The sequence below is a fragment of the Anas acuta genome, chromosome 1 (genome assembly GCF_963932015.1).
Source record: "Anas acuta chromosome 1, bAnaAcu1.1, whole genome shotgun sequence".
NCBI lineage: Eukaryota > Metazoa > Chordata > Aves > Anseriformes > Anatidae > Anas > Anas acuta.
This window is the reverse complement of record NC_088979.1, coordinates 178308772-178331427: the sequence shown is the minus strand read 5'-3', so window position 1 is coordinate 178331427 and position 22656 is coordinate 178308772. Positions and strand designations below refer to the sequence as shown.

The window sequence follows — 22656 nt, the reverse complement described above, 5'->3', positions numbered from 1 at the left end:
AATCAGGGCATAGATCCCTTTTTAACACCAACAGTACTGCTTTACAATGACTGCAATTTGCACAGTAAAGGGAATAGGGAATAGGGAGGTTTGCAAAACCACAGAAACAGGTCCCATCAGAGGAGATTTAGTTTTTTACCTCTTTGTGAAAATTGAGGACAGTACAGGCAGGATCTAAGCACTGAAAAAATGTCATAAAAGAGGAGCGCTCCAATAAGCTTGATTTTTTTACTTGATTTTATTTCCCAGAGCACACAGAAATGGCCTTGTGGCAGTTCACCAGCCAACTGGGCTGGACAGGGATTTCAGTCTACCACCAGCAATCTGAAGGCGAGAGAAAGCAAAAAGCAAGCCACTGACTTTTCAGCGATATTCTTGTGGCAGAACCCACTTCCTGATTAAAATTCTGCCCATATGCAAAATCAAACCAAACCAAACTAACCAATCAACAACAGCAAACTCTTAAACATAGTACACACACGGGACACTGCAAATTTCTTGCTTCCCATTTAATTTGAAGATATTCAACATTCATGTGGATTTTGTGTTTCAGGTAGGCCTGTAGAAGTTCTAAGAAAACACTTCATTGCTCATTTAAGAGAATAAAGCAGAATAAAGCAGAATAAAGCAGCTGGGTGAGATGCAGTAATTGGATTTGTAACCCATTGATTTGTAACACTGATCCCACTCCCAGTTGTTCCATCCAAAGAAGCTGTCCATTCAAAGCTGTTGATTGTAGTGTTCTGCACTGCTGGAAAGAGATCTTCATCAATTTAGGCAGTGCAAGATCTAGATACTAGTCACATTCATTGACCCTAGAGTTCAGTACAAACACCAAGTATCTGTGGGTGCTTCTGAAACAGCAACAGAAAACAAGGGTGGACAGCAAATCCCTGCTTTGGCTACATATACAATGGGACATATTTTCTTTCCCTCAGCACATTTCATTTCACCCAACCTGTTACTTTTGTTAAATTGGTATGCAGTAGAATTCATATTTAGATTCTAATTTAGAAAGCTGCATGAGTGTCTAACTTTCAGTATGAGCACAAACCTTATTGAAGGTGAAGAAGCTATCATCCTTACACAATGATAAATCAGAGCCTAAATTAACATTACATTATACACTTACTAAAACTAACACAAAGTTCTCAGTTAAGATAAATAATATTGTAATTTAAGTAAATCCCAAATACACATTTAGTTCTTAAAATCTTACAAAAGATGCATACCTTCCTAACATAAAACAAGGGAATATCAAAACAATGTACTTAAGATTTGATATCAATATTTTGGTGGAATATTATTTAATAACTTTAAGGCTTACATCAAAATAATTAATATTATATTCATTACTGCATGGCTTAATCTTTTTTATATGACTAGAAAATTAGTTTAAAGAAACATAATTAAAATAATTCTAGACATGCCACTGTAACATGATTAAAAATAAAATAACTACTGCAATGTTGTACAAAAATATAGTTAATTTAAATGCAAACCCCTTTTATGGGCTATTTATCTCTGCTTATGTATGTTAGGGGAATTAAAAAGAAGTTTGTTTAAATGACTGAATTTTTTCAGAGAAAATAAGGGCTGCAGAGCAAGTCTTGCTATTATTTAACAAATATTAATCATGCTTGCACAGAGGCCACTTGAGAAAAATTTATTACGCGAAATTTGTGACCAGTCATGCCATAGCAAAAGGAGAAAGCCACAGGGCTGAAATGACAGTGAGGTTTGTGTATGCAGTGCTCCTCTGGTAGTTAAATTGCAGGAATGTGACATTGATCTGAGATGAGAGCTGTTTGAAGTAGCAATTGTCAATCTTTGTAATCAAAGGATGGCCCAAAGTCTTACTCAATTAGCCATTTTGGCATGACCGCTTGGTTTATAAAGTCCTACTGACTCAAAAAGTGATCTGTCCTCAAGAGGCACTTCACAAAGACTGCATGGTTTGAGGATAGTGAACGGTCATATAGGACTGTAACTTTGGGCCATTTTTAAAAATTATTTTTATTAGATTTTTATTTTAATTTTTGCAAAAGTGCAACAATGCCTCATTTGACTGACTGTACTTATTACAAGGTGAGCCAAATTTGGGTTTAGATATAAATGAATGTCTGATGCTCTTGAAGTTGGTTGGATTATGTTTTTCTTTATACATTTCTTTGCTGTTTCAAGTACAAAAGTCTAATTACATTGTGATACTAATTTTAATACATATATGCTTATAGATTTGATTATAATTATTAGTGATTCAGTAAAGACCAGTCTTGACTGAGAAAAGAGAAATGTGTAGCACAATTCTGGCCTTTTCTCAGGATCATGTTTATGATCAGGCAGTTGCAATTGATATTTTCAAGTCTCTTTCAACTGAACTATTCTATTCTGTTCTACTCTACTCTACTCTACTCTACTCTACTCTACTCTACTCTACTCTACTCTACTCTACTCTACTCTATTCTTCTTTGATAATTATTCAGAGGGTTTATTCACCTGCGTAGGGGAATATAGTACACAAATAAGAAGTGTGTGTGTAAAATTTTAAAAAGATTTGTGGTTAATAACAATTCTATGCAACAGTATAAAAACTGAATGTATTGTTCTAAAGTTCACTAAGGGAGCATATTGGCAAATGGTGATACGAACAGCTTGAAACTTTAGCAATCATTTCCATTTCTCCCCAGGTACAAACACACTTGGAAAATCAGTCTAGATACCATATCCAGCAAAGCCAGAGGCACCAGGTGAAGCAGTATCTGACCCTTGACACCAAGCTGTCCAGCCAGACCCTCTCCCTGTCCCACTCCCACACAATCCAGCCTGCAGGAGTGACCTCCATTTTAAGAAACGGACACATGCCTCCCGTCAGTGATATTGGCACACCAGAGAGCCCTGTTACCAAGCTGCTGGCCCTTGGAGGAGACCATGAAAATGCGGTAGGGCAGGCTGGCAAAAAGATTGGGGAATTAGGCATTGCTTACTGCTGTGAAAATGTTGCAAGACGTATCTTGTATACATTGTGGGCAAGAGATGACTTTCTTTACATTCATGGGGCTCATCATGAACGAGCATGGGGCTCGTCATGAACGAGCATGCAGCTCGTTCAGCTGCAATGCATGTGCCCTGAATCCTTTCAGATTATATGAGCATTCCCTTGAATACTGTGTGAACAGTTTATTGCATGATCAGGCTTCTAAATTTCTGCCAGTTTAAATGTATTGTTCTTTTTATCTTTGTGGCATACATTGCTGTACTTTTTTAAAATATGTACTTGGCAATGCAAACTTTTTTTTTTCTTTTTCTTTTTTTTTTTTTTTTTTCTTTTCTCCAGATAAGAGTTATTTCTGTCTAAAAGTATTATCCTAGCTGCATAACAAACTTATATACTGATTACTTTAAAGAATCACTCATTCATTTTTCCATTAGCTGACATATTTATATATGGATTATATTGGGTAAATTGGCATAGATCTCCTAACTTTCATGCCACCATTGATTTTAATAAAGATACAGCTGTTATACAATGCCAGTGTGAGATGTAGAACATTATGGCCTTTAATACTTCAATAGATTTCAAGAGATAGTGCTTATTGGGTAAAAGGGGAATTCCTACAGAAATAAAAAGTGGAGGTGCCATATCATATCTTGGGCACTAACAGAAAAGTCTTACAAATATATTGCAACCTATCTCAGCACACTTGGATGCTATGCAGCTAAGAATGAGGAACTGAAAAAAATAAAACCAATGCTTGTCTGAGTGCTCATTCGAGGCCCCTCTATTTCTTCTGCATTGACAACTGACATTTTCTGTCAGGTTTATGGATTATTGGAGTCTACTCTGCAAAGATCATTTAAAATGACCTTTGTGGTGGTCTCTGTGATCACCTCTGTTCTGGCAATTGCAGTGTGTTGGAACCATTCTTAAGTACTTTGCATATCTGACCAAGAACAACCATTTCCTTCACTAGTACAACTTTATCCTCTAGAGCAAGACAGCTGCTCGTAAAACACCTGCTGTGCCTCTTGAAATATGCCTGTTTGTGATTGAGAGGGTGATTGTTGGCACAAGCCCAAATCTCTGTAGGGATCATTCAAGTAATTTGAATAATCCCATCCCAGAGCCACAGGAAGATCTCTGGCACAGTGTGATTTCCTAGTACAGATGCATCCTGTGGTTCAGTGAAAGCTATGGGTATACTGGTAAATAATAGAGTCCCAATGCACAGGTTGGTGTACTGGGAAGGAGTCATTCATATTGCATAATTGCTGACATTCCCTGGCCTCCTTTGGCCCAAACTACATTTTTCTAGATAAGCCTGTGCATAACTCATGGGACCGCACATGCCTGGCTTTTGGAGGGGGAGAGGAGTGAGCATATCAGCTGTGCTGTGCCATATGGCCTAAAAAATAAATGTACATGTATTTAAAGGTCCCTGGCCTATGAGTTGTGGGTTGTGTTATGTATCGATATTTCCAGTCATTGTGTAACGCTTCCTCTATTTCCTTCAGCTACAGCTCTTGAGACCACTACTGAATGCTGCTTGAAAGCCCTCAGAGCATGAGTGAACTGCTCTGACACACAGCAAAGTTAACTGTGACAGGTTCATTATGGGCATTCCTACATAGTTACTTTTTAAAGGGAACCAGACCAAAATTATCACTGAAAATTCATACTGTGTCTTGTCCAAATTTGTATATGTCTATATGTCTGCAAAGTATTTACTGTTTTACCTCAAATAGCTAATTAGCTACCTCATCTTCTTAAGCAGTTTTAGATTCAGACTTGAACACATGTGGAACTAGAAAGCTGGCTGGAGAAGTATCCAGCACGCTGCCAATCACAACACAAACCTCTGCCTGCTGAACCCTGAGAGCAGTGTGTGGTACCAAATCTTGAGTGACTCATGCTCTTGCAGAACCACAGGTTCCTTTCAGTCTTCATGCACCAATGGAAAAATACACTGTGGATATGAGACATTTGATGGTGATAGATCGTAGTTATAGCTTAGCAATGTGCTCTGGTCATCTGATCTTGGTGTTGCAATACAGGGTTAAGAAAGTTGAATGGATTGGTGGTTGGGAGGAAAGAAGTAATCGCTAAACCATAAAATTGTTTTCAAGAAGTAAAAATTGTGATGTTGTGTAAAGGTACTTGAATTATTTGAGTTTTAAGATATAAACTTCTGAAATTCAGTTTTATTGAAGCAATAAATATGATTATTTCCTCTGTATTTTCAGAATATTGTCTTTACTAATACTAATAATGATTGGTCTTAAAATATTATTTTACTAGATGGAAGAGGTTATTGAAGATATAATCAATATGGAATCGAGTTTTAATGATGAAGGGATAGGTTGCTCTGAAACTCCTCTATTAATGCAAAGAACTGTAAGTATTTTGTGGAATTTGGTCTTGTTATTTATAATAGAGAATTTCACTGAGTGATTATAGATTGCTTATTACACTTCATAGACCAAAGCAGTGCTATCAGAGAATTATTCTAATTTCTCTTCAGTTATTTGTCTTTTTATGAAGAAACATTACAGGGAAATGTTCCAGTGTGGTGGGACACAACTGCTTTATATGGTCTGAATAGCTAATTAAATATTTGTGGTTTTTCACCTCCACCAGCTCCAGTGCATAGCCCTTTACTAATACACATGTCGGACTATGGATATGCAGATTCCCTGGACCGTAGAAGGCTTTTAAAGTCCTGCTTTAAGATCCTTCTACTTTGTCTAAAAAAAGTCAAAGCTTGGCTATGTGTTAGTATCTGGAGTAAAGTATTTTCTTTAGTGTCTTGTATTGAACCAAGGTGGGTTCTATTTGTTGGCTTACATAGAGGCAAGTTGCACTAACGTTGAATAATTTAAGAAAAAAGATGATAAATATCACCTTTCAGATGAAATGCTTTATAGGAATAATCCTAACAAAGTGTTATAATTTTCTTTTTTGTAAAAAAGTGACAGCAGATTGACGATGCCTACTAAAATTTTCATATATGTTACACATTTAAAGAGGAGAGATGAGCCTTTTCTGGACACAAACGCTCATTATTATTGGGGAAGTAACATCTATCAAAAATGTAATGCAATACGCTCTATAGAAGGGATGTCCTTTTCTCTCAATCTAGATTTATCTTGGGAACCTTTTTCCAAGATTTTGTCCTAGAAGGAATACCAGTAAAGACAAACTTCTCCCTGGTGAAAGCAGAAGAATTTTCACAGGCTTTGATAATCTACAAAGTTCATTTCAGAATACCGAGTCAGGTGCTTGCACTTAATCATCCACTGGAGGAACATCTTTTTCTGGCTACTGAGCATCACTGTCTACAGAAAATATGTTAGGAGATGAGATCTCTACATCTTTGTGTTGCCAACTACACAATCCAATATTAATGGCAATTAATGGTTCCATGAATACCTGGCATTTGTATGCCAGTTACAGAGCTAATACAGGCAGTCAGTCTGATTTATACATATCTCAGTACAGAACATAGCAAAGAAATGCTCCTTGGGGAGTGAATTAATATTTTGGCTGAAATTAACGTGGGACAGGGAAGGATCCTTTCAGGTGTTGTACCATGGGACGATGATGGGAAACATGAATTCTGGGTTTTGTATTGGACTTGCACTCCCTCAACACCTTTTAAAACTGGATGTTAATCTATGCTAATTCCAGCCTCATTAGCCTTTATGAAGGACATATGTACATGAAGGACATATCCCCATGAAATATGTTGAATACCCTATTCTTGAAGAGCAAGGAAAGATGTAATGACTTTTAGGTCTAAGTAACATTACTTGCAAAGATTTAGACTCTTGCAATGTCTGTGGGTCAGGTAAGGATATTTACATTTCTGTTTGTGCTGAGGAAATCACCAGGCTGCAAGGTAAACTGGAGAATATTGTGTGTTTCCAAATATCTTTCTATAATGATGTGGCAAAATGAAGCCTGCCTTCACCAGTGCATGCAAACTGTGCCAATGTGGGAGGAATCAAGCAATGCATCTGCCTCTTCTGTTTTCTCTTTTGTCAATGTGCACTTTTGCAGTACAACACTATAGTATTTTTAGGATTGCACCTTAGATTTTACCTTCTTTGGCATTGTCTGAGATTAGTGGTGTGAAACAGTCTGTCTAAAATTGTGAAAAAAATCTGACTCCCTTGGTTTTCTGAATACAGTAAGGCTTTTGGCTTTTTTTTTTTTTTTCCTTTTCCTTTTCTTTTCAGAAATCTCTTAGCTTGACCCAGAAAAAATCATGAAGCCATTTGTTTTTCTCATTTTTCTCAGTAGACAGTGGTTGAGATGAAACACTTCACAGTGTTACACAGCATGTGTTGCTATGAACTGATGTTTGCTTTAGTTAGATGCACCCATGTACCATTTTAATGGCACATTAAATGAGGACATTGAATTCTATGAGACCACTCATGTGAGTAATTGCTCAGAGACTTGTTGTCTGACCCTGAATTAATGAATTACAGTCATGTATTAGTAGAACCAGAGAAGTGAAAATAAGAACATCCTTCCATCTCTTATTAGAATTATAGCGTCCATAGAGCAGTTTCTTTTGCTTTTATTGTGTTTGGCCCCAAACTCATAATTTCATAAAACTCTCTGTTTTTGCACAGCAACTTAAGAATTTGCTTTTCAAAACAGGGGGTGCTCTGGCTGGATTCTCTTTCTCCTAAATTCACCCTACTGCTATAAACTTACCTTTTAAAATTACTTTTAGAAATTGAGTTACAAGACAAGATCAGGTCCTCCCTGTAATGCAAGAGATCTTAATTCTTCCAAAAGTACTTATAAACCCAGTTATATCATTGTCCAGAAAACATAGCTGAAATTGGATTGTAGCTACTCTCATCATCTATTACTTGATAAAAATTGTTCATAATGGGGAGGATAGTTAAAGAGTAATAAAGCTGTATAACATAACAACATTTAGTACAACTTTAAGTGGGAAACAAAATTGTATTTTCTCTGCTGAAAATATCTAGAATTTAATAAAGAATCTCCTATGAAGACAGGCTGAGTGAATTGGGGTTGTTCAGCCTGGAGAACACAAGGTCTGGGGAGATCTTAGAGTGGCATTCCACTGCCTAAAGGAGGCTACAGGAAAGCTGGGAAGGGGTAATGGTTTTAAACTAAAAGAGGGTAGATTTAGATTAGATATAAGAAGGAAAGACTTTACTCAGAGAGTGGTGAGGCACTGGAACAGATTGCCTAGAGAAGCTGTGGATGCCCCATCCCTGGAGGTGTTCAAGGCCAGGCTGGATGGGGCTTTGAGCAACCTGGTCTGGTGGTAGGTGCCCCTGCCCATGGCAGGGGCGTTGGATCTAGATGATCTTTAGGGTTCCTTCCAACCCAATCTGTTCTTTAATTCTACAGTTCTATGAAGAAAACTTGAAAATGAAAGTGAACACAGTCATTTTCTTTGTTAGAATAATTTAGTCTTATGAAATTGTTTACAGCAACATATTTAATTATATTATAAGAAATCCATTCCTGTCCTTAGTATTATATTAGGAATGACAGGTATCTTCCTAACCTCATCGACATCACTGCAAAGTTTCCGTTTGAAATGAAGCAAAGTATATATGAGCGAGTTTTAAAAAGTAAATAATATCATGTATATCTACTGTGGTGACAGACATTTGAAAAGTAAACATTTTTCAATTTTATCAATCTTTCATTTGCATTCAAAATCCTCACAGTATCTTCAACATTCTGTAGTGAATTTAAAGTTTATTAACTTCCAAATACTCAGGACATATGAAATGTATCTACATTTCAGCTGCAGGTCTGTTAATATAAAGCAAATATGACATCATCATTGAAAGTGTAGAGAAAGTTCTAAAAAGCTGTGGTTTACATCCATTTTAATATCTGAAGAAGGGAAGTGTAAGAAACATACTGTATCAAGGGAGATATGGAGAGCATTAGTCACAGTGCAGAGTCAGAAAAAAAAAAAAAAGAGTTGAAAAATAGGATCTTTGTACTTTGCAGTGTTCAATTTGACAGTGTGTGACCCAGTGAAACCTTTTCTTGTTACTAAATGCGGTTTTGTTTTGCTAATATGTGTATACAACCCTGGGACTCACCAGAAAACCTGGTAATTCAGCAGGCACAACAGTCATCTCTATGAAAATGTTTGGCATTTCACCAGCAGTTTCTTTCAGAAATAATCGATGTATCCCAGATAATCACTGTACAGCTACTGAGATAATGTCCTCTACTTGACATGGAGTCCAATAAAACTTACATCAAAGACATTGGGAGATTTAGTGGTTTGAGATGAGAATAAGATGAGAAGATACTAGTGTTATGAAAGACACAGGCTTCTCCCACACAGCGCTGGGCGGGACAGGATGTAAAATAATTTAATTTTGTGAGCATATCCAAGGATTCTAAGTTGCCTTTTGTTACTCAAGAAAACAAGACCTTTCAGAAGTATTCTTGAAAGGAAAGAGGCTCTGTAGCAATTAGTTGGCTGGTGGTGAGAATGAAGAGAGTGGTGAGTACTGCTTGAGGCAGAACACTACCATAAAACAGGCCTTCAAATAATCCCCAGCAATGACCCAGCTAGTGATCTGCTGAATCAAGTGGGCTCACTGTTGCTGGAGTAGTAGGTTTTGAATAGCTAAACAAAATGGAACAGCTCCTTTCAGATTGCTTGGTAGAAAAAGGAAAACCTTTTTTTTTTTTTTTTTTCCATGTCAGTACTAAATAGAGTTGAGAACGATGCTTCTGTCTTGATTTATTCTTAATATTTAAAAAATGTTTTCTTCTCTAATTATGTCCCCCTGAATGAGTTTACCAACAGAAGTGTTTCCTGAAAGCAGCAGTTCCTAACCAATGAGAAGCACAGAAAATATTTCTATATATGAATATACCACACCACAAATCACAGGTGTGATTTGAAGAATTATCTCACTCAGAGAATAGAATAGCCTTGGTGGTCTTAGACTAGGCTGAAACAGCTTTAAAGTTACTTTAAAAACATCTGCAAAATATTTTATTTTATTTTATTTTATTTTATTTTATTTTATTTTATTTTATTTTATTTTAGTAGGAATATTTAAAGATTTGAAACAGCACTAATTTCTCCAACAAGTCTTGCTCTAACTATGTACTGACTGTACAAACTATGTTATGGTTTCATTGGTGGTTTGAGGTTCACATCACTTCGGAGATTTAAAGCTGTCACAAGCAATGAATCTGTTGCTGGAAACTTTGTCTATCTGTGAATTTAACCAAATTTCTTCAGTTCTCCTTGGAATCTGAGTTGATGTATGTGGTATTTATATAGTGGGAAAAGAATTAAACAAAAAAATATATTTTTGTTTGTATGATTTTAATGAAATAATATTGTACCTCAGTTGAAACTTGGCATAATTATTGGATCCTTAGACTATATTACATAATATTATATTGGATTAAAGCTTATTATTATTTGTTATGATTAGAACAGTTAAAGGACGGCAGATGCCACAGATCCCATGGCTAGTTATCTAGTTGGGTAATGTGGGATGAAATAAAGAACTGCACAGATTTGAGGCCTCCGGCTTATCTGGTACTTCTGGTTTTGATTAAGGGCAGAAAGAAAGAATGAACTGCTCATCATGGTTTGTTCATTTGCTGAGCCATCTCTGCACAAATCTGAACCAAAGACAGAGGCTCTGTTTCTCTGTACCCTAAAGTCCTCTGTTTTGCACAACCATAACAGGGGCAGTTACAGTTTGTCTATAACCAGATTCTTCCTGGCTTCCACATCTACTTTACCCCTTTTCCAAGAACTCGTGGCAGTCTATAAGATAAAGGGGTCCTCCTGAATAATTAAAAGACTTCTGTGCCGTTCAGAGGAAAGCAGAGAGAAAGTTAAGCCCAGCCTTATGGGATCAGCCATCTCCCAGGGGTACACCTTCCATTCCCAGGCCTGTGCTTGTAAAAAAGTGGCCTCATCGCTGCTTTCCTAACTCACTTTCTGCTTTTGTATTTGTTCACCCATAACTGAGGATTCACTGACTGAGAGGGGAAGCAAAAGCACTTAGGCATTCTGAAAGACATTTTTTTCCCCCTAGTCGTTAGATGGCAGGACTGAGCCAGCATACTCAGGGAGTGACAACACAGTGGGGATCACAGTGCCGTGCTTGTGAAAGGACATCTCTTGAAAGGTCCTGCAAGATTTTGTGTCTCCATTTGCACTACTTCATTTTGTACATTCACAGTGCACTCTTTCACTAAGGCGGAGAGCTGTGGTCTGCTGCCTCTCTGCTTTGGAGTCGTCAGTTGAGATTGTTCCACTTCTGTTACTCTTGCAGGCAAACAGTTTATGGAGAAAATTCTCAATTGTCTTGTGGCTCACTTGCTTTTTGTCACCTCCTTTGACATTTGAAAAAAAACTTGGATTGTATGGCATGGGCTAGAGATTAGATCAGGACAGAATAGTTTGGATGTTTTCTTTCTCCAATTTTTATGATTTGGTTAACTACAGCCAGTATAAGGTTCTCATTAAATCTGTTAACTCTGCACTTGATTTTATGGAGACACTATTTTTTGATAAAAGTACAATGGAGTCTGTCTGCAAGATCTCACTTTCATTACAAGGTCTTTGAGGTCACAGTTTCTTATCATGGCATTACTAAATTTTATTAATTATTTGTCAAATATGGATGGCTACCATTTGTATGGATTACCCAAACTGTCTGTCCCATTCTCAGAAATCATACAGAAAATAGAAATTCAAACAGGTATCCTCCAAATTATTCAGTAATTGCTGGTATTCTTCAATCATGAAATAAAATCAGTTTTACTTTAGCGGTGTATATAGCATCAATGATTTAGGAAGCCCTATGCTGTACAATCACAAGTATTTCAAGAGTTGGACTCAACGATCCTTGTTGGTCCCTTCCAACACGGGATATTCTATGATTCTATTTTTTAATTTAGGGAACACTGATGCCATTTGACAATTGTAAGTTTATAAAATCTGCTAAAGTTCAAAACCATTTTAGAGAAAGGGCCAGAGTAAACATTAACAACTTCATTTGCTTAGGCTGGGTAACTTGAAAAGCTGCATAACATCAATGAAAATGCTTTGTCAATCACATTCTACACTAGATTAGTCTTAAAGTCCAAGGAAAAATCAAAGTTCACCTTCATATATAAGCTTCTGTCTAGCACTCCTGGTATCGTTTACAAGTTTAAAGAAGAAAAATGAAGGAGAAAGAACAGTCTGTAACTATTGTGGAAATAATAGACTCCTCAAAAATAGAACTGGTGAGCAAATAATTTCTTTGCCTTTCTTCAATTGTATAAAGGTACCAGATAGGGAATTGTGTCTTTCAGCTGCAGAGTTGAGCAATGGAATGCACAAACTGAGAACTCAGAACTGTTTTCTGGAGCTGAAAAAGACTATTTTTTTCCACTTTGTTTTTCTCTTTCATAAATGTAAGTAGGCATAAGGAGAAGTATTATTCTTAAATATTCAATTTATTATATATAAGTTCCTCTTACAATGGTAAACTGAAATATGGTCTTCATATGCTAAACATGTTGAATATGGGTAAGAGAAAGGGATAGATAAAACAGGTTTATATTTCTCCTAATATGCTCATAACATTTATTTTTATTAAGAATATGCCTTGATATCATAACCTGATCTTTCAGTTAAACTGCATTATCTGAAAGTCTTTGCAAACTCTGCCTATTGGAAACAACCCACAAAGTTTAGTGCATTGTACTAACTTCTACATCAATATCAGTTTATTAGTTCCTTCATTGAGGGAGCTAGCTGGGCCCAAGGAAACATGCTAGTGATATTTTATCATAGAAATACAAAAACAGAAACAGGATCTGTTACTCTTAAAAACAAACAAACAAACAAACAAACAAAAAAACAAAAACAGACAAACAAACAAAAAAAACCCGCCCACAATTCTTTATCTACATTTGATGAACCTGAACTCAGTATTAACTGGTAGTCCAACAAATAGAGTTGAATTTATTGCACCTAATCTTAGACTACTCACATTTAGCTTCCTAATCTGCAGCATAACTTCAATTTTTATTTATTTATTTATTTATTTTGGTCTGTACCTATTATAAAGAGGCAACTGTAGCCTGTGATTTGCCACACCGATTTTAGGTTTAACATTTAGTATGAAATGAGCTGCACTGAAGAAGTGTCTGTTTCCCTCCTTAAGTATTAGGGGAATCTAAAGAACTGACTCAAATACTCATGTTCATACTGTAGATACCTGTATTGAGTTGTATTCCTAGCCCTTGGGGACAGGAAAAGAAAAGATACATATTAAAACTATGAAAACAGAGATTTATCTCTTCCTCACTGTAGGCAAACCCAATTCCTTCAAGAAATCACAGTGTCTAAGAATTAGCAGTTTGGAGATCCTGAACTAGTGGACAATGGAATGAATTTTGAACATGTATTGTCATCTTGTAGCTTGCTTTTACTGGTGGGTAATATGTTTTTTCTGCTCTTTGAGGCCATCAGGCAAATTCCATCTTCTCCCAAAGCCCTGATGTCAAGCCACTGCTGCATGTCTCAGGAGTTCTTGTCCGTATATAGTAAAACAGAAACCGAAGTCCTTATTACATGCCACATAGTCTCTACTTCTCTAAGGCTATGTTAAGCTCCTTTGAGTCTGTAGTGCATTGACTATGGCTGCTTCTCACACTATACTTGATGAATTTCTGTGAATGACATTTATATAGATTGTATAAAAGTCTTGTGGGCTCAGAGACAGCAATAGTGGCTGCTTTGTTCTTGAGGCACAGGCAAGCTTCTTACTGCAAGCTAAAGCTAATTTGTAGAAAACACAGATTTCTTGAAGGGTCTTTTTGAGAAGCAAACTCCTGAAAGATATCGTTGCTTTTCTTAGCACCTCCTTCTCTATCTGTCAAGGTCTTCTTCCATATACTGCTATATATAGTATTTTATAGTAGTAATATAAAGTAGTTGCATAAAGTAGTTTAGTGTGCATTTACATTTACACTATAATTTATTACTTGTGAATGTTTTGAAATCAATCACTACAGGAAGGAATTCCAAGCAAAACAAAAATGCATGTTACATGATCACACATTGAAAACAATAGATCATAAATGTCATTAAATACCTTACTACGCAGTATTCAGATACTTAGATGGTATGTGAAATATATATATATATCTTACATACATATATAAGATAAATAAAGAAATATATAGGCGCAAGGTGCTGCACCTGGATCATACAGACTGGGAGAATAACTCACTGAGAGCAGCCCTGCAAAGAAGCGCTTGGGGGTTCTGGTGGACAAAAAGCTCAACATGAGACAACAATGCGTGCCTGCAGCCCAGAAGGCCAACTGCATCCTGGGCTGCATCAACAGAGGAGTGGCCAGCAGGTTGAGGGAGGTGGTTGCCCCCCTCTGCTCTGCCCTTATGAGGCCTCACTTGGAGTGCTGCATCCAGGTCTGGAGTCCCCAGCACAAGAAAGATATGGGGCTGTTAGAGCAAGTCCAGTGGAGAGCTACAAAGATGATCAAAGGGCTGGAGCACCTCTTCTACTGGGAAAGGCTGAGAGAACAGGGGATGTTCTATCTGGAGGTTCAGAAGGCTCCTGGGTGACCTCATTGTGGCCTTTTTAGGTGCAATTAAAGGGGTCTTATAAAAAAGACAGAGAAGAACTCTTTACTTGGCTAGGTAACGACAGGATAAGGGGGAATGGCCTTAAACTAAAAGAGGATAAATTTAGACTAGACATTAGAAGGAAATTCTTCACTGTAAGGGTAGTGAGGCACTGGAATAGGTTTCCAAGAGAAGCTTTGGATGCCCCATGCCTGGAGGTATTCAAGGCCAGGTTGTATGGGGCCTTGGCTAACCTGATCTAGTGGGTGATGGCAGGAGGGTTAGAGTTAGATGATCTTTAAGGTCCCTTCCAATCTGAGCCATTCTATGATTCTGTGATATGATTCTATGAAATGTAAGATATATAAATATAAATACTGGTAATAAAAATTTTAGCTTTTATGTTCAAGAGGAAGTGGCCAGTATTCACATCCCCAAAAAAATCTAGTTTTCACTTGTCCCTCAGCCTCATTTTTTTCTGATGTTTTTGTGCCATTCTTTGTTTCCAGAGCAAGACTTTGAATGATTTGGTATTAGCATTTATAGATGGTAGTCAGAGAAATGGAAGAAGCTGCAAGGTACCAGGAAGTAGGGCATTAGCTGGTGTTACTAGTGAAATAATCTTAGTAAAAAAACTAACAGTGCTATCACTGTCATTTTGGGGTTTCAGACCCTGGAGATTAGTGAGACAGTACTCCCATAGCATCTTATTTCCAGATGTCAGTTGGCTGATGACATGTCACACCACCACTTCACTTTTGGTCCTTGCCTGTTAATTTAGGTTTGTAACCAGAAAAGACAAGAACAGATAAAAATGTATCATTAAGAGATGATAACTGAAAGAACAGAACTCTACAGTAAAAGGCTGATTCTCCAGTAAATTCTCTTGCTTGGTCATATTTGACCAGACATTTATCTAGACAATGTACTTCTATGTATATGATCAGGGCAGGAAAGTACTGTAACTGGGAAAATGAACAGAGTTCATTTTTCTCCGATGAATAATGAAGCAGCTTGATGATCATTATTTGAAGATAAAAAATGAACCAGTTTTCATACATTATATATAATATGTAATATAATATATCTGAACATTAAGTCTCTGGTTGAGGAGTGTGCAATTATGAACCATGTTAAAGATAAATATAGAAGGAGATACAATTTGTTCTAAAAAAAACAAGTCTGAAAAGGGATGAATTTGCTTTTCTGCTGTTCTCTTCAGATAATAAAAGTAGGAACTGAAAAATTTGGGTAGTAGTTGTCCCTGAAGACCATCTATTTTCAAATATGTCATAAACATTTTGTATTTCAATTGAAAAAGACCTAAAATATTTAGCTGTAGAGGAATCTTCTTGTTCTAGACTAAATATGTTACAAATTTTTTATAGTTTACAATGTAAACACATCTCTTCAGAAAAAAAAGAAAAAAAAGAAAAAAAAAAGATATCAGTTTCTGTTCACCTTTCTTCAAGCAACCTAGAAACTGAAAAACAATGCAAGGGGTTGAACTCCAGTATTCTGAGTACAGGTCTTTTATTGAACCACACAATCATTCCTCCTGTCTGTTATGCTTTTGAATTAGAAGAAAAGTCACAATTCACTAAAACACACATTGAAGATAGAAGAATAGCCCCAGTTTTCCCGTCATCGAAAATTAGAAACACTTGTTATAGCAGATACTACTGTTCTGAAAATAGTTGTAACGACTAGGTTATTGTACATTTATTGATCAATTCACTCTTTGACCAAATTCAGTACACATTGTGAAGTTCATCCGTGGACTTCAAAAATTAACAATATTTGAGTTTGTGTATCATGACTAAACAGGTCAAGACTGACAAGAAATATGTTTTTTTTATGTTTTGTATTCCAGTAACATAAATAGTGCACAAACCGAATTTTACTTAGTATGTAAAATGAAATGTGGACACTGTTCCAAATTTAGATTTCTACATTTGGGATGCATATGAAATTAGTATAAAATCTGTGTAAAATCTCTGCTTTGATTTTTTAATTAAAATGAATAAGCAAGGACCACACTGAGATAGATGAATGGGTGCTAACATATGTTTTATATCTAAGAAGAAATAGCTTCATTTTACAAAACTGTTCTTTGAAGTGATGCTATCAATTAGGTTCCAATGATAACATGATTTAAGCAGGATATATTTAGGGGTGGGCAACTATAAAGTATTGTAGTAATATTTCACATGTGAACACTTAATCTAGATGAAGTCTGAGCAAGTATTATTTTTTATCAAGCACAAAAAGACCTTTTTTTTTCAGATACAATACCCAAGCCCTCAAGTTAGGCAGATACGTAGCTTCTTCTTGTGACAAGTAAGGTGCATGTACATTGCTTCCCTGTTCCTAGAGATTGCCAAGTCTGTACATGCAGTACAGGCAATGTGACCAGGTCTAGTAGGGCCAATGGTTTTCTGAACTATCTGTATTGTATGCATCAGCTTCTCTGGATGTATACCCTATTTCTGTTACTGCAGGATATACAGGCATGCAACATGTAGGCACACTCATCATGTTGCATGTCTGCAGTTATTAATCCTAGAAAAAAGGGTAACTTAAGGATGTTTCTGCTAGCAAGACAATTCCTGCAGTTTGCTTCCCACTTGTCCTGTTTTCCATGGGCTCTTCTGACATGAGCAGAATGAAAAATCTCAGAGGCAGTCAGGTTTATGACCTCTTTCTTTTCTGGGGTCATCTTTAAGCCCTCTGATCATATACCTGGGCTTTATGACCTTTACATGACCATGGAGAATTGAGAAGACTATAGAAGAAGTGGTACCTAGAAATGAGCTTCCACAAACTGGATAGTCCATCTTGCTATCTGCTCCCAGATCCCTCAAGAGAACTCAGGTTAGCTGATGAATTGATCCAACCTGTCAGGACAGTCCAGATAATGTCAGTGAAAAGCCCTTGCTATCCTAAGAATTAGCCATTTTAGGTAACGAGAACATAAAAGGTATTTGCTCTTTAAAAATGTGCATACCTGCATCACTTCCATGACTAGTGACATCCTTTTGGATGTATCTGTTTGCTACTGGAATTATCCTTTCTAGCTAGCCTTGCATATTCAGGATTTAGTGTTTGTATCCTCCTTTCTATGAATGACTATTAGTAAAATGCAATACAGATTGCAGAGAAAGGAAACTGAGCAGGATTGTATTCAGGTTTAGGGGTAGGCTAGAAAGATGACAAAGATTTTGTTAAAATGTATTAATGAAGCACTCCAAGAATCAGTCTGAGCTTCTGTTTATTTAATAATTTTGTTAATGACTCTGGTAGAAAAATATATGGTTTTGCTGATGAAATTCATTGAGGTAGCAAAAATAGAAAGCATTGCCAATACAAAGAAGGGTCAAAATATCGTAGAGGAATAGTTAAATGACTGAGATGACAAAATAGTATAAATGGAAGCGATGTAACAGGACTGCGTGCAAGGTCATTCATTTAAATACTAATAACAGGAATGTCTGCAGTAAGCTGAGAGTTCATTAGCTGGAGATGACAGAGAAAAATCTGATTATATTAGTTGCTTACAGAATGACTATAAGCCATCAAAATGATGAGACTGGAAAAAAAAGGGGGTGGGGGGAGGGAAGATAAATATGATCTTAGAATACATCAAGAGAGGGACGAGAGAGATTTCCAGAGACACAGAGGAATATCCACTGTGGAATTCAATGGGTAGAAACCTTTTAGAATACTGTAGACAAATATAAGTGTACACCCTTCAGAAAGACTTACTCAAAGCAGAAAGAAGGAAAGGTAGAGAGAGGACTGTTAGGACAAATCATAGCATGGGAAATTTGGCTAAAAATGGCCCGATCAGTTTAACAAAACAAAGGTTTATAGGATCTATGGCTACTCACATTGGGAAGTTAATTAATTACATAAGTTAAACAATTAATTACATAAGTTAAAGGAAAACATAAATGAAATAATGTTTGTCTGGAGATGGAGATAAAGCTTTTTAACAGCAGTCTGTAATCACTCAACTTCTGCAACACACTCCAAATCAAAATACTGGAGACAGGAAACCTAACTGATTTTAAGACAGTGTGGTTGGTTTATGTGATGTTATGATAATTCAACCCAATGTCCTCGGCACTTTCTAGCCCAGGGTCTCTATGTCTAGGCTGAACATTACCAGATTCAGCAGAGTTTTTAAATTAAGAAAAATCTATTTGCCTTTGGAACAGGGTTCACTTATTATTTTCTATCTGTGCAATATTAACTGTGATAGATTCTTACAGACTTGGATGTTACTGTAATACAAACACATCATTCAAAGATTAGCCAAATGAACAAATACTTAAATAGTATATGATGATGTAAGTGAACACTGTTGTGACATGGTACTGTGTTGGGACTACAGGTGAATGGGCACAGGTGACTCTTATAGATATGTTTTATCATATGCTATTTAATTTCATTCTTCCTTGAAATTAAATGATACTTGCCAATATCTGCCATGCTGCGGGATTTGGAATACCATAGTATTTCTCTGTATTCCTCTTCATGAAGAAACAGTTTTCCTGGATTAGTAATGTTTCCCTCCCTCTCTCGCTACCTCCAAACAAACAAACAAATAGAAAAAGCATATTAAAGATTGCAAATTGTGATCACTGCTGTTCATTGGCAGCCAACCATGCAAGTACCAAACCCTTAATATTAATATTTAACACACAGTCCTGCCTGCATGGCAGTTTATGTCCAAACATAACAAGCTCCTTTGGATGAGGCCTTTATAGTACTTGTCTTAGACATTGCCAGCAACCACAAGGTCTCAGGTTCTTGTGAGGTTCTGCTGAGCTCAAGCCAGGCAGAACCTCAAGCCAGTCACTCAGGTACTTCATCTGAAGTTTGCCTTTATAATTGGTTTAAGCTTCAAAGTTGAGCATCTTTCAGGATTGAGCCCCATGAATGGAAATTCTTACGTTCCAGTCTTTGCACACAGGCATTGAAGATCCCATGACACTTTATACAAAAGGAAGAACGTTAACCCCAATGTCCTTGCCAAATGCTAACTTCGTTAATTACAGTCTGCTTTCTTTAATTCTCCTTGCAGTTTTAATTAGATATAGTATTATTCTCTTCCTGTACCACATTGTCACTGGTTATTCCCACTAAATCATTTGCTGTGTTAAAGGTTATTAATCTTTTGTCCAAAGCTGGCTGCATTTTAGAAGCAGGAAAAGTGAGTAATTATATCCTGCTATTTTTAATATGTCTGTGTTCACCCCTTGCATCTAAATTCTGAGACATACACACACAAATATATGTATGTTCAATGCAAAGGTTGAAAATGATGTGACTTACCAGTACTTCTCAGAACATCACAGCTGTGAACTAGTGTGGCTCTTGGCACCTGCAGGATAAATAGTTTATTTCCTGGGACTTATGCATTTTCATACCTGAATATCTGTGTTTCCACATATCTAAACTGAAAAAAGAACAGACCTTTGATGCAGTGTAATGAGGTGCAGCTTTAAAGTGCTTTGGGATTCATCAGATTTGTCAGTGCTCTATAATTATAAGATCACCACTGTATACACATTATATAATTATGCCATTGCAAATGATTTATACTTTAGTACTTTTTTTTACTTTTTTGGCAAAATTATGTCAATGTATATATTTGTCTTGTAGGTTAAAATTGAAAGCTATTTGAAGGCTCAGTGCTGCAAAAAATAGATAAATCTATTTATATGACATTGTAAGAAATAATTTACATTATGGTGTATGGAGCTCCAATGCATAATCAAACAAAAAATCAAAATTGACTAATATCTGTTTTAATTTTTTTTTCTTGATATTCTGTAACAGTAGCAAGGATTTTCCAGGGTGAATATCAATTCAGGCCAAACTCAGGCAGAGAGTTGCAACAAAATTCAAAAGTGATATGTTTTTGACTTTGTATTCTTAAAATTCTCCCATAATCATCAATGTGAATATTTGTCAGGAAAGATCCAGTCTGTTTTGCTCTGTTGTTCTCATGTGATTTTGAAAATAAGAGCTTATTTGGAAATTTGAACCTCATCTGGACCCAGTCTAACAGGTCTATGGTTTTCCTAGTTGCATACCCCAGAGGGGCTCCGAGCATAAGATTTCTCTTCGAACAATGTGATGATAACTACATCATCTAATTTACAGGCTGCTTTATACCCACTTTACCCTACTGTAAATGCGAAAATGCTGGTTAACTGAAGATGAAGACAGTGTGTCAAAGGGAGATCACTAGTGGATTTATCCACAAAGACACATAACCATCATAATGGTCATTTCATTGCATTTGAGATTTCTACTAAGTGGCAGTTGATAGTGAGATTGGCACAACTGCTTTTGTACTGAACAGTATCACCTACAGTGAAGGGCGACAAAAAATCTGTGTCCGGATGGGACGTAGTTATGAAGGAAAGAACCTTTTTTCCATGTCTCCTTTCTGTGGTCAGATGAGTAAGCTGTTTATTCTGCTATCCAATTGTTCAGTGCATTGGTTGAGGCAGTAATAGACTTAAGTAGGATTGAACATAACATTCTCTATTCCGCAGGAGTTACTTACCTAGAGGTTGTTGAAAATGGTCCTACTTTTCACACCTCTGTATGTTTCAGTCAGAAAGATGGATTCTGCAACACAGATAGCACTTTCAAAGAAGTGAATGAGTGAGTATTTTGTAGGATCTCTGTGGCAGTGCTCTTGAATACATTTATTCTCTGATGTCTAAGTTCTGGATAACAATTTATTAAGGTTAGACAACATTAGATCAAAGTTTCTCTTTAATGGTGTGACACAAAGCTGATTTTGACAATCCTAGTGATTGACATGTGATTAACATATATGAATCATTCTAATTAGTGAGGTCATAGGATTGTTGACATCAGTAGACTTGGGTTTTGGTTTCATTTTTATCATCTCTGCATGAGGTTATGACTCTGTTTTCCTAATGATTGATAAAAATTGCCAAATGATGAGGGGAAAAATGCTGTAGACTGTGTGAAACGAAGTTCATATGGGATATTTTGAGAAATATTACATGCCTTCTTCTGTTTGATGAAAACATTAATGAATGCAGCCAGACATAGACTACAGACAGATATTTGCTTAAAGCCCTGGCACTGTGGGATGACACTGTAGCAGTTCTGCTGATGGAAAGAATCAAATGAATTTATATAACTCCATGCAAAGTAAGCTGAGTTAGATGACATTACCTTCAGCTGTGTGATCTAATAGAGCTGAAATGTCTGCCTGTAGTTCTGAGTTTACTCACCCTAATTGTCACCAGAGAGCCTCTTTTGAATCCTTACACACTTTTGAACTTTCAGATGTCTTGGTATTGTTTTTTAATTACCAGCCGGTTGGCTGTTTCTAACCTTTTCTCTTCAATTTGGGCCTTGTCAATTAAATTCATGCTGTTTTGAATAGACCATAGACATTTAACCATACCTAGATCATACAGATGACTTTGTGAGGGAAAATTAGAAGCACTCATTGATGCATCTCATGTGTTTTGCATCAATCTGTGGCTTACAGTTCTGATTTTTCCACTAATGGTTTTGATAATATTGTAAATTAGAAAATTTACGACCAGTGTCATGCAAAATGTTGAACTCATGTACACAACCGTGCAAACTATGTAAAATACAACATATATGATACAAATGAATTTCTCATTTGTTAGATTTTATATGAGATTATCTTATTTTCAGTGATTACCAATTCCTAGCATTTCACAACACTAGCCCAACCCCTATAATAACCTTATTCAAAGTCCAATGAAATCAGTGTAGGAGTCACACTGACACTCATTTTTTTTTATATCAGCACTAAATAGGAAATTCTATTTTCATGTTATTTCAATAAGCCAAATTCATTTACATAAGTGTAGGAAGTCTTTAAACGTGTATCTAGAGCTAATATGAGTTTACTTTTGTAATATAGTTATACTATCATTGAAACAAAGAAAATCTAAAGTTAAAGCTGCAGTGAATGC

General features: G+C 36.4%; 1 protein-coding gene across 4 annotated transcripts in view; it reads left to right on the top strand.

The window, feature by feature from the left end:
• The first annotated feature begins 2808 nt into the window (after positions 1-2808).
• TFEC (transcription factor EC) overlaps positions 2809-22656 on the top strand; it is a 40388-nt gene continuing 20540 nt past the window's right edge. Inside the window, exons 1-2 of one of the 4 annotated variants that reach the window (XM_068669525.1) lie at positions 2809-2942; positions 5300-5395. In XM_068669525.1, coding sequence (XP_068525626.1) covers positions 2862-2942; positions 5300-5395 — 177 coding nt within the window. In that variant the 5' untranslated portion in view covers positions 2809-2861. Of the gene's footprint in view, positions 2943-5299; positions 5396-10272; positions 12293-22656 lie in introns of those variants that run through there. The other 3 variants (XM_068669526.1, XM_068669527.1, XM_068669528.1) reach the window with 3 other exon arrangements.